The 13418-nt window shown below is 27.9% G+C and overlaps 2 protein-coding genes across 3 annotated transcripts; one reads left to right on the forward strand and one right to left on the reverse strand.

Annotated features, from left to right (window-relative positions):
• Positions 1–7776: 7776 nt before the first annotated feature.
• On the forward strand, positions 7777–9602 carry LOC114168306 (phenylcoumaran benzylic ether reductase Pyrc5-like). Its single transcript, XM_028053068.2, has 5 exons — positions 7777–8052; positions 8154–8288; positions 8433–8670; positions 8792–8995; positions 9133–9602. Exons 1-5 carry the CDS (start codon positions 7864–7866, stop codon positions 9345–9347), a joined length of 981 nt encoding a protein of 326 aa, XP_027908869.1. The 5' UTR covers positions 7777–7863; the 3' UTR covers positions 9348–9602.
• Positions 9603–9637: 35 nt separating this feature from the next.
• LOC114168307 (NmrA-like negative transcriptional regulator family protein) lies at positions 9638–12775 on the reverse strand. Of its 2 annotated transcripts, XM_028053069.2 has the most exons (5): positions 12503–12775; positions 12287–12421; positions 10591–10834; positions 10143–10346; positions 9638–10014 (listed from the first exon to the last, which is right to left on the reverse strand). In XM_028053069.2, the coding sequence occupies exons 1-5, from the start codon at positions 12680–12682 to the stop codon at positions 9848–9850; spliced, it is 930 nt and encodes a 309-aa protein (XP_027908870.1). In that variant the 5' UTR covers positions 12683–12775; the 3' UTR covers positions 9638–9847. The 2 variants fall into 2 exon arrangements, with proteins under 2 accessions (XP_027908870.1, XP_085524531.1); XM_085668405.1 differs by having other exon boundaries at positions 12287–12762.
• Positions 12776–13418: the final 643 nt, after the last annotated feature.

The following is a 13418-nucleotide window of genomic DNA, read 5'->3' on the forward strand; positions in this document are numbered from 1 at the left end:
TACTAATCATTGTTAATTGTACTAAAGTACTTATAAATAGTTATCCTAGTAATAAATTAAAATAGATAAATGCATATATTTTATATTTTAGTTTATAATATTTTAACAAAGAATAAAATATATTTTTTTAAACATTTTTTGAATTTTTAGATTTTTACATTTCATGTTCCTATACATATGTCAAAACAATAAATTAAATCTTTCATATAGAAATTTTCATGTGTGGAAAAAAATTGGGTTAAAATAGTAACAAGATTTTATTAAAGAAGCTAGACATTTATATAGAAAAATAGTTTGTTAAATTAGTTCATAAAAGTGGTTAAAAAAGTTATAAAATTAGTTAAATGGTCACATAAACTTGGACAAGTTATAAAATTAATGTTTATTAAGCCTTCAATTTTCTACTTTTTTGGAATAATTTTGAGGGATTCATAGTTTGAGGAACAAGACTTGATTGATAAATGCAGATATTTTAAAAAAAGTTAATTGAATTAGTTCAAATAAAGTAGTTAAATATGTTATTAAATTGGTAAATACTCATATCCCTAAAAAAAAATTATAACACTTTTTAAAACGAGTTTTTCAGAATAATTTTTTTCTCCTCTTCTGCCACTACAGTCACAGCGAAAATGATAATTACAGGCAGATTAGTCTTTTTTTTTCGTTAATATAGGGTGCATTTTTTGATAAAGAGTGGCATCTTTCTAGTTTATTTTCTAGATGGATATTGGAGAGAGTGTGAAGATGAATTTGTGTAGATGTAGGTGGATGGATATTTGTATTTTTTTTGAGTGGATTTAGAGGATAAAGTGAGTGGATTTGGAGATAATTTTTATGAAAGTTAGTGAAAGATTTGATTGATGTGATAGATAAAATTATATGTTAAAATAGATATATTTATTAAGTTACCATAATACCCTTGTGTAAAAAAGATAATGATTTTGTAATTTGATGTTATAAAAATAATTATCATTAATTAATACGAATTAAAAAAAATATATTAAAATTATATAAAAATTTAAAATAAAAAAAAATTAAATTTTTATGAATGTAAAAAAAAGTTAAAAAAATTTAAAAAAAAATTCAAAAGAAGTTAAGGAAAACGTAAAAAAAAAAAAAAAAAAATTAACGACACCGGTGTCGTAACCGGTGTTGCCCTTTGTAAAAACAAGGCACCGATTACGTAACCGGTGTCATGACTCCACTAAACACAACACTGCAAAGGACGAATATTGCACTGCAGTGTGCATGTGAGCCAAGTGAAAAAGCGAGGGCAAAATCGGAATAAACCCTCCTTACTCTCTAATCTGCTCATCAGAGAGTGGATGAAAAAATCTACACATCCCTCAAATCCGCTCTCCGTAATCGGTTTGAATCCATACAATGGAACACAGTGCCATTCATGAATCCGCACTTCCTAATCGATTTCCACAGTAACATCATCACAAACGAACATGGCCTAAGTTACATGTTGCATTATACATTTATGAAGGTATTTTCGAATTTAGGATTATATTCTGAAATATATAATTCGAAATATATTATAAACATATATTTTAGATTGTGCATGTTAAAAAGTAGTTTTAGATCTAGAAATATTTTCCATAATACATAATCTGGAATGTAACTGAAAAAATATATTTCAGATGCATTCTAAAAATATTTTTGAATTCAAAACTATCTTTTGAAATACACAATTCACAATGTATTTTTAAATATAATTCTAAATTAAAAAATACTTTTACAAATGCCCAATTCAGGATATATTACAAAAACATGTATATTCATAAAAGTGGAGATACGTGATTATTTAGAAGTGATGTTGGTGATGATGCATTGAATGAAGAGTAAAGAAGGTAGCTAAATTTACTAAATTTTTCAATAGGAACAAAATAGAATTTAAAAATTTTATAAAGTACAAAATAAAAAAAAAATACAGAAACAAAGGATCTAGGTAAAAGCATTAAAATTAGGGGTGGCAAAATGGATTGAGTCCAACGGACTAATCCGTCACCCCGTGTTAAAAGGAACGGATTGGATTGAAGATTTCAATTCGTCAGTCTGTTCTGTCCCGTCCTATTCAGCTCGTCAACTTGACGGGCCAAAGTACGGACAAGTTCATCCTGATCCGCTAAAAAAAAAATAATTAAAAATAATTAAAAAGATTAATTTTTTATATTATATATTTTTAATGTATAAATATATAATAATATTGTAATTTAAATCATTAACTCCTACAAATTAAGTTTGAATTATTAGTTATAATTGAATAATTGAATATGTAATTTTTATAATTATTTTAACTTATCTAATTAAAAACATTAACTAATCAATTAAAAGTTTAAAAAATATTTTATTTGATTAAATATGATTTTAATAATAATTTATATGTATATATAAAAAAATTTAAAAATAAAAAATTTAAACAAATTAAAAAACTTTTAAAAAATAAAACAAAAAAACAAAAAAACTGGACGAACCAGCCTAACCCAGCCCGTTAACCTGTCCTATACGGGACGGGTTGTGATTATTGACTTGTTTTTGTTTGACAGGCTAGCCCGTATCGACCCATTTTTGACATGCCACATACGAGTCGAATCAAAACGGGTCGGGCTCACCCGTTTTGCCGTTTCTAAATTCACTAACCAAGTTTAAAAGACAATTGTGCCTCAATTAAATAAACACTAATCTAACACTCATATGAAAAAACCAAAAATAAAACTCTAAAATAAATTGAGGACTTTTACTTCATATTTATTAGAAAATTAATTACTAAATCCGAGAGATTATTACTGATCTAAGCATCACAACATAATTAACAGACACTCCAATCGTCTACACCATCAAACGAAAAAATGAGAAAATATCGAGAGAAGGATGAAAAAAAAGAAAAGAGAAATCAAATGTTTAGATAGGCGGCTGACGCCCAATACCCAACCTTACCCTATAAAACACATTTTTTTCAAAATATTAGACAACTGTCGTCGGTTGCGAAGACATCAAAGTTGTTTCTCTACGTCCTAAGGCAACTTTAACGTAATTTGCCATTAAATATGAGTTAGTTTTTGTCTCGGTCTCTTAAAGTAATAAATTTTCAATGCAGTTCTTCACTATTGAATTATGTATAAAAATTTTGTGTCTCGCTATTTAATTCCAATTTGATATTCACATAACTTTGTTTATTCGCAAAAAAGGTTAGTAAAATGTGATTTTAATTCCTTTATTAGATGATGAACTTGGACAGAGTTTTCGAACTTTCATATTAAATAATTCAGTCCTAATTCTTTTAGAACAATATATAATTCAAAGCTTCTTAATTTTAAAAGACGCCGTTGACGTGTCTTTAAAATGTATTTATCAAATTTATCTGTATAAAAGAGTACAGATTAAAGATAAAATCTCTTTCTAATAACTACTTTAAAATTCCGTTTAAAATTGTTTTAAATTACTTTATGGTATAAAAATATTATAATCGACAGTAGATGAAAACTAACTATAGTTATTTTACAAAAAAACAATTAAAACATATGAGAGGTAAATCTTTTTCTTGTCTTGATGGAGTTTAATATAAAGCTTTCCAATTTTACTTTAGTCCTATAAATATTGTTGATTTTAATTAAGTAAATTGTGATTATTATATGAGATAAATTAGAAGACACTAATATAAGATTATCAAGTTAGAATCTATTGCAATTGTAGATAATTTGTCAACTTCACACCTTATACATTGTGGGATTATTCTTCGTATCATAAACACCTATATTAACTTTATCTTTGAAAAGTATTCATGAATTCACGTATGTAATATGATGATGATAACAAAATTCAATGAACAAATGCTTGCATAGTCAGCATCGCTTATATAGTTTAAGAGCAAATTTATGATCTTATTCTTTTACCATAAAGGTAGAATTAGCAAATATGGAGATGGAAGAAGAAAAAACCTACTTTTGTAGGTTGAGCCTTGTTGGAATGTTTTTTTTTTTTTACCAGCAGATTTAATCTTTGTGCACTTTTCTTTATATAATACTTTAATTCTTTTAATTTCTATTTCATATAAAACTTTCACTTGGATTCTCATTATAACTATGACTAGATTGTATAACGTGAACTGATATAACTGCGTGCATATATGCGTGTTATAAATAATTGTCCTCTCATTTTATGTAATACACACATCAGAATAATATTATTTCCTCCTTTTCTTCTCTACTCTCTCTTCTTTTATCTTCACACTAATATATAGCATTACACCATGTCATTTGTAATTAGCTAAAGGTTAAGACAAGACATAAACGTATTGGTAGAACATTAAACAAATTAATTAATCAAGATAATTATCTATGCGACTCGGACTCTGTTGAAAATCAAAGTGTGAGTTTAAGTCCCACATTAGATAGAAATGAGACAGTGAAACATCATATAAAGATAAAAACTCATTGTTTTAAGGTTTTGAATTGAGGGTGATGTCAATGCTTGATGTGATTGGACTCAAGTTTCATTGGTGTTGTGTCTTTCCAGTAAAACTCCATTGGTGACCGACTCAAACAAGTACAATGTCCCTATATCGAAAACTATGACTAAACCCAAAAACATTTTGACTTGAAGGTTAAAGGGAGAAGAGAATAACTTTTTATGAAATGTTTGCCATGTGCATTTGGTCTATAAGAGAAACAAATAAACCATTAAATTATTTTTACAAATTTTACTTCGATGTATATTATGAAATTCACAATCTTATTGATATTTTATTTAGTTTTTGAAAAAAAAAATCTTTAAGAAAACAATTATCGGTTATTCTTATAATTTAGATCTTATATTATATCAATGTAACCTGATAAAAAAATATTATAAAATTCAAATTTTATTGTTATAGTTCAACGTATATTCACAATCTTTTCCTTTGAGTAAAATTCAGAATCTTTCTTCTAGTAACACCATTCAAACGTAACTTCGAATCTAGAAGAAGTTATTGCCAGAAAGAAATTTGACGCAGACGTTGTTTTTGGTCACAAATAATAGTATTGAGCAGTAAAAGTCATGTTCTATAAATATAAATAGTTATCAAACATGAAATTAAAATCAAAATAAAGGATAGATCACTATTTTAATCCATTAAATTTTTGAGTAAAAGTAAAATTTTGTAATTTGAATAGAACTAATAAATAAATAAAATATTATTTTCAAATATAAAATAACTAAATTAGGAATGATGTGGTTCTACATAGAACCTTACCCGATAAAACATCTTTGGCTCCAACCACTTAGTTTGTCAAAAGAGACAGTTTTTCAAATATTAGAAAAGTATTGCACGTGCCGAAGACACCACAGTTATCTTTGTACATCTTAATGAGACAACTATGACCTAAGTTGTCATTAAATATCAATTACTTTTAGTTGTCATCAATAAAAGTATTAAAGTCAATGAGATATTTTATCATCCAATATGAATGGTCCATAAATTTTTTGTTCCAAGTTGATATTAACATATATTTGTTTATCTAGAAAAATAATCAAGTAAAATGTGATTTTAATTCCTACATTTAATGATAAGCTTGGAAACAGATTTTGAACTTTTATATTGAATAATTAAGTCCTACTTTGTTAAAAAAATTATATAAATTTAATGTTGACCAACTTTAAAAAACATTGCTGACGTGTTTTTAAAGTTTGTTTATCATATTTGTCTCTATTAAAAAATAAATATTTTTCTAATAATTACTTTAAAATTTACATTTAGAAGATTTTTAAATTACTTTATAGCATAAAAATCTTTGAATTATCAGTATATGAAAATTAAACTATAGTTCGTTTATAAAAATATATTTTTAATTACAAATTTTGAGATGTGAATCTTCGTCTTAATTATGCTTTAGTCTCTTTAATATAAAGGTTTTCAATTTTATTTGAATCTGAACCAAAGGTATCTATTTTCGTCACTAGAACATAAAATGTCATTGTTTTCTATTCTAACTATTTGACTTTAGCCTCTATATTATACTTGAATTATATGCTCTCAATACTTGTCGTCGATGAATTTTTCATTTTCTTCAACATATTGACAAATAAAATAAATTAATTTTTCCTTTATTCAAAATTCACTCACTATTTCATAAAACTTCACAATAAATATAAAAGAATATAAAAAAAAAATCTGATTGTAAAATTCTTTAGACTTCATCAGGTTTTCACGGTTCCTAACCTTTTAAAATGATCTAATATAACAAATTCATAGTAAACCCTTAACTATTTAAATAAATAAAAATGGTTGACGGAAATAAATAATATTTTTTTTAAAACAAGAGATTTAATAGTCACTAAAATAAATAATTGATTTAGTATAACAATCGTTGACATATATCATTGTTAATTTTTAATACAATAAAAGAATATTACAATTTTAATAAAAATACCTTAATTTTATTATTTTTGTTTAAATTCTACTAATACTTCATGATTGATTGATTTTCAATTATTAATACGAGTGTTTATTTTTGACGACGCAATTAAATCAATAAAGATATTAAATGTATAAAGAAAAAAACAAAAGTTTACCATAAAAAAATTAAAATTTACAAGAAAAAAAAATGTATTCAATTTAATTTCATATCATTCATTTTTCCTTTAATAACATCTATCATAATTTTTATCTAAACTTATAATTTTTTTATTATACTAAAAATAAAATATGACAGTATCTATTTCACTAAATCGATTATTTATCTTATATATAAAAACTAAAAAAATTTAAATTTTCATCAAAATGATCATACAAGTACTTATTTTAACTATGAAGTAAAAAAATGTTTATTTTCATCCTTTCACACAACTATGACATAATGAATGCATCATGCATTTGAAAAAGTTGAGTCAACGTGTTTATGTTTAACCTGGTTTACAGAAACGAAGTTTAAGATTAATACTCTTCTAGGACGTGGAACATTCCAGATTCTAGAACCAGAAAAATTAATTCAAGCCTAAATGACATGTATTTCTTACGTTCAAATGAGAAGATTTTTAACATCAAAGTGTTTTTTAGAACTCCAAATTTTATTCAAAATCTAGTGAAAAAATGACAAAAAGTATACATAAATAATTGATATTGTTGGGAATAATGGGTCTGAATCAAAAATATCAGAGATAGAATAAACAAAATTAAATACTATATAAAAATAAAAATATATAACACTTTTTTTTAATTAAATATAGTCTCAAATATCTTATATACGTATAAAACTAATATTTTATATATATCAAATTATAATTTCTCCATCACTAACCATGAAAAAAAAGTCATCACTGTTACGTTTTCGAGATAACATTATTATTTCATCCGGATATTTTATGCTTTAAAGCTTAAAATTCTTATTACACTTTTATATTTTGAATGTATATCATGAAATTAATTCTATTAATGACGTGGACGTCTTCAATTGGTTTCTAGATACATGCATTACTTGTGGCCGCCGTCATCACCAATAGTCAGAACTGAACAAATTGAACAGTGAGCAAATGAAAACTTTCAACTTTTTCTCGTCTAATGAAAACGGAGTCAAGTAAAGTCTTGATATCTAGATGAATAATGTTGATTCGGAAAAATGCATTTAAGTGGTGTTCTTTAATCATTCTATGCAATTTGTTGTCATTAAAAATAAATAATCTGCAACTTAAGCCCAACCATTATCTCGTCTTAGACGTGGTTATCAAATTGTTGAAATATTTAAATGCAGAAACAGGGTAAGGCAGCGTATATATAAATAAAGGACTCCATTTGCCCACTCTTTCATAGCAAATATCTATTCCTTCTTCTCTAATCTTCTACTCTTTCATAATCTTTCTCTGCTCAAACATTGTTTATTTCCAATGGGAAAAACTAATAATAGTAAGATTCTGATAATTGGAGCAACTGGGTTTGTGGGGAAGTTCATGGTGGAAGCAAGTGCTAAGGCTGGTCACCCAACCTTCGCCCTCTTTCGAGACTCCACTCTTTCTGATCCATCAAAAGCATCCATCATCCAAACATTTAAAATCTTAGGTGTCAACCTGCTTTTGGTACGTTACAACATTTCCTAGGAAAATGTTACATGTTTTGTTTTTGTCTTTTTTGACAAAGTACTCACATTAGTTGTTTAACGTGTTCTTTCTATACACAGGGAGATATTCATGACCATCAGAGTTTGGTCGAGGCGATGAAGAAGGTGGATGTGGTAATATCTATTGTGAGTCACAGGCAGTTACAAGATCAATATAACATCATTTCTGCTATTAAGGAAGCCGGAAATATTAAGGTACTGTTGTTTTTTTCTTCTCCATGTTTGCACCAAAATAGGCACTTTCATGCAAACCAAGATCGTGCTTATATAACTTTTTGAGTGCTATTAAAGAAAGTATTGTTGTAGTGGAGTTGTTCTGACATAGTTATTTATATGCAGAGGTTCTTTCCTTCGGAGTTTGGAAACGATGTGGATCGAGCTCATGCTGTAAACGAAGGGCACGAGCTATTTGACAGAAAAGTTAAATTTCGTCGAACCATTGAGGCTGAAGGAATTCCTCATACCTTTGTTGTGGCTAACTTTTTCACTGGACACTTTCTACCCACTTTGTCGGAACTTCATTGGATAAAAACACCACTTGATAAGGTTGTTATACTTGGGGATGGAAAAACCAAAGGTACGTAAACACAGTTGTTCCATGGATGTAGCAGTCTATGTTTTTGGATGCAAACTTCATTGGATAAACCCTAAAGTTTATGTATGACTAATCTTCCTATTAACTCTTGCTTGATTTACAGCTGTTCTTAATACGGAAGAAGATGTTGCTACTTACACCATTAGAAGTGTTGATGATCCAAGAACCTTGAACAAAATTCTCTATGTCCGACCACCGGGTAACACCTTGTCGTACAATGATCTGGTATCTCTCTGGGAGAAGCATCACAGTGAGACTCTTAAAAGAGTCTATGTCTCGGAAGAGAAAGTTTTGAAGCATATTGAAGGTTTGTGAATCGTAATTAACTAATTGATAATTATCATTAATTATTGTGCATGTTCAAGTTTTTGTGTTAACTTTTGAGCAAAGGGTCTCTGAATATGAGTCTGTGCTGATAATTGCAATTTGTTGTTGTTGTTGTAGAATCTTCATACCCCATCAACATGGGTCTGTCAATTTGCCACTCTGCATATGTGGAGGGAGATCACACTAACTATGAAATAAAGCCTTCGTTTGGAGTTGAAGCTTCAAAGCTGTATCCTGACGTTAAATACACAACTTTAGACGAGTTCTTCCGGAAAAATGATGCTTGCACGCCATTTTACTTGAACCAACTTATAACCGTTAATGATGTATAGAATTTTACTTCTAGTACACTTATCTGGAAGTGTTGATTTTGCTTAAAGATGCATAAAACAGAGTTAGGATATCTTTTTCTCATTGTCAAAAACTTATTCTTCCAAATAAAGAAACATAGAGTTAGCGTGTGGAGATGCTACAGATATTCTAGTTCTGTCACATGTCACATGTCTGTAATTGTTTATTATTGCCTTTTTTTGGAGGCAAGGGATTACTTCTTTTGCTCTATAAATAATTCATCTTGTGCAATGTAACTTTTTATCTAATTTTATGTCAACCATTTAGAAAATTCTAACCAATTTCGGAGTATTAACGAAATTGAGAGCAGGCAAGAAACAGGGCAAGGCATTGCCCTTTTAGTTGGTTCAACACAGTTATATACATTTTCAACTTATCCTTAGAAAGAAGTCAAATAAATAAACATAACATATCGAAAAAATGAAAACTTTCTAAGTAAAAACATGTCCACTGCACATTTCCCAGCATTCTCAGATAAAGCCTAAACCAGTGTGTCTAAGAATTCACTGATTGTGCTATATTTCAGATGTGGATATAGTTGTGTACCATTCACACCAGAGGGTGGCTCAATATCAAAGTATGTGTGATCTCCATTTATGAAAACAGAATATATGAAGAGCGATTCAAAGTTGGCAGGGTAAGAACTTCCTGCAATGCCAAAAAGGAAATAAAGGCGTTTGTTAGAATTTTCCTCTCACTTTTCATCTTAGAACAAGATTTTGTATCCATATATCCAAAGAAATTAATATATTCCAGAATTAGGTCTACTGTAAAACCTTTTATTTTCTGGAGCAACTCTTCTTCAGAGACATGCAATCTCTGAAGCTTCTTGCCAATCTTAATCTCCCACATTTCAACCAGCTCATTCAAGGAACAAACGTTTCCTGGGGGTCTCAAATACAACACTTTGTTTAAGGTACGAGGATCGTCAACTGTACTGATAGTGAAGGCAGCAACATCACTTTCCTTCATGAACACACCTGCAAAGAAACCTCAGTAAATTATGATTTTGTATCTAAGTGTATGTCAGTATCACATTACTCCCTGCAACTATTAGGATTTCAAATAAATCTCTAAATTTTCTAGTTTGTAAAATTTCTTTAGTTTTAAAAAGTATTACAACACTACACATTTCCAGTGATTGAAAAAGATGGTTACTCAATGAACACTCGAGTAGCAAGTAAAAGAGTAACAATGGTTTTGATTTATGGAGCATATATATACCTTTTGTATTCCCATCACCATATACTGTGACCTTGTCCCTTGGAGGAGCATCTAAACCTGGCTGAGCAAGAGAAGGAAGCAAAATCTTCATGAAGAAATTGCATGAGATGACAGTGTACGGAATGCCTTCAGCCTCCACTAGTCGACGGATTTCAACTTTGGGTGCATAGAAATTATACAGATCATCAAGCTCTGACACTTGAGCCTTGGTAGGATCTGATCCAAATTCAGATGGAATGAATCTCTGAGACCCAGAATCAATTAAGAACAGATTATTCAACACATTTAACAACTCAAATAACGTAAGAAACTATGCTTCACCAATAAGAGTGAGTAAGACTGCATGTTTTTTTAGAGTTAAAAGAACAAATATGTATAAGTACAAGAAAGAACTTTGATGAGTTGGATTGAAGGTAGAAAGATTAAAAATACACTTTCTCCAGAAAAGAAAAAAGAAAAAAGGTAGACTTTTAACAGCTTTAAAACCTGCAGAACCTATCAGCTTTATATGTTCTGTCTGTCTTGTTATCCAATCAGAATATTCCAGTTTTATATTGTCAAATAAATGCATAATTTTATCTGCTTCAAGAAACTCACATTTTATAAAAAAAAAAATTATGTAGTCTTTGATCTTTTCAGATATTATTATTTAAACTACACCAGATATTGAAGCTAGAATTCATAAATTTAAATAAAATATTTTTAAATAATAACAAAATAATAAAATAAAAATCTAATAAAAACTAAAATGGAAAACGTTAACATGAAGGATTAATATAACTTGCCCCATAGTTTTTAAGGTTTCTTCAAATTTTGTATTATACCCACCAGCTTATATTACAAAGATAAATGTTTTTCCTACAATAATTTGACTATTTAGAGAGATGAAATGTTAAAAATGATGTAAAGTAGAGATTGACCCACAACATAATGTCTATGCAAATTCGTGAGTTATTGTATCAAATAAATAACACATTTATTATAAAATACATCACTGAAAACCATTCCCCTAACTCTACACTTAAAAAAACTATTATGAAATTTTGATTAAACCGGTAAGACCCAAAATCTGTTGAATAAATAGTTACAATTAAACCACAATCAATAAAAATTGGTCAGTGAATTAAAAAATCTAAAAAAGCAGTTCATAGCAAATCAACAAATATACTTAATACAACACTGTTCCATTCTTTAAAATAAAAAACTTAAAACATTCATTATTTTTAAAATTTTAAATATAAATATGTTATTATTAATAATGTAGATAAAATATTATTGAAAGTTTCATTGGACTGCTATTTATAATGATGTTTTGTACATAATTTAAATCCTAATACACTACAAAGCTCTGTTTTACTTTTTAATTCCTATTATAAAGTTACGATATTATTATGATTATTATTTTATTACGATAAATTTAACAATGATTCAAATTAGTCGTAATTATTAAATCATTCAACCATAACCAATTAAAAGCATATACTAAAGAAACTATCCTATTGACAGTATAAACTGATAACAATTTAATTTATCATAAATTTGAGGTTCTAAATGTTAAAAAAAAAATAGCATGGAAGGAACTCGTTCCGATTTGATGTTTATGTTTCAAGCACTTCCTTGATAATAGCAAATTTAAAACAAAAGAAGAAAAAGGAATAGAAAACAAAATTCAGCTTATATTATTATTAAGTATAACCTTAACAGAGCCAAGTTGTTTGATAACTCGGATAAGGAGCTTTTGATGCAGACATTGTTGCGCTGAAACGGCGCAAATGACCACATCTACAAGCCTCACAGCCTCCGCAATGGCGGTTTCATCTTCCAGCGAACCCTGCCCATAAAAATCTCCGGTTTCAATCACAAGAATGAGAAATTGAAAGAGAAAAAATGAAAGAAAGAAGATGAGAGAGACTGTGAGAATGGTGGCTCCGCCTTGAGAGAGGGAGTGAAGTTTTTGGGCTTTGATAGGGTTAGAGAATGCAGAGTGTCTAACGAGAGCAAACGTTGGATGACGAAACTTCAGACTTGCTTCTGCTAAATGGTATCCTAAATTTCCTGTTACCCCAATTATCAATATTTTGCTCTTTTCCATGCTAACTTCTTCCTTTGCTTCTTTTAACAATCTCAATTAGAACTCACATTTTCTATCTATATCTCTCAATTCAGGTTTTTAGGGTTTACTCGATTCTCATTTCTCTTCGTATTAATTAATTAATTAAAGTACTACCGAAAACATGTGTTGACTTTAATTAATTAAAGTAATCCCGAAAACATGAATGGAAACACATGTTATGTTATGTGTCCATTTTTTTTTATAAAAATAATAATAATATTAGCATGATAATTATAATTATAAAATTAAATATAAATATTTTTTTATAATTTTAGTGTAAATAGATTTTATTTATTTTGTAGGTAATTTTTAATTAAAAAATAATTAAATTTAAATAAATAACTACTTAAATGATATAATTGATAAAATAATTATTTAAAAAGTAAAATTGGAAAATAGATGTGGACAGAAAAAGAAAATCTTGAGGTATAAATAAAAAAAAATTGTTTTTCTACAACTTTGATTAATAAGCATCGGAATTATATTTATATTATAATTGTGAATGCGTTAAATTTACTTTTGGAATCATTCCTTATAAATTTTTGGATTAATACTTCAAAAAATTAAAATAATTGTTTTTAACTTTTATTAATATTTGACACTGACCGATTACTTTTATCTCTATATTATATATAGAAAGGAAAATAGGTCAAGTTAATTAAAGAAACAAATGACTAGATTAAAAGAATAAGAATGAGAAAGAAAAACAACCCCT

This window comes from Vigna unguiculata, chromosome 11 (assembly GCF_037176805.1).
Source record: "Vigna unguiculata cultivar grain cowpea cultivar isolate G323 ecotype 2 chromosome 11, ASM3717680v1, whole genome shotgun sequence".
Taxonomy (NCBI): Eukaryota; Viridiplantae; Streptophyta; class Magnoliopsida; order Fabales; family Fabaceae; genus Vigna; species Vigna unguiculata.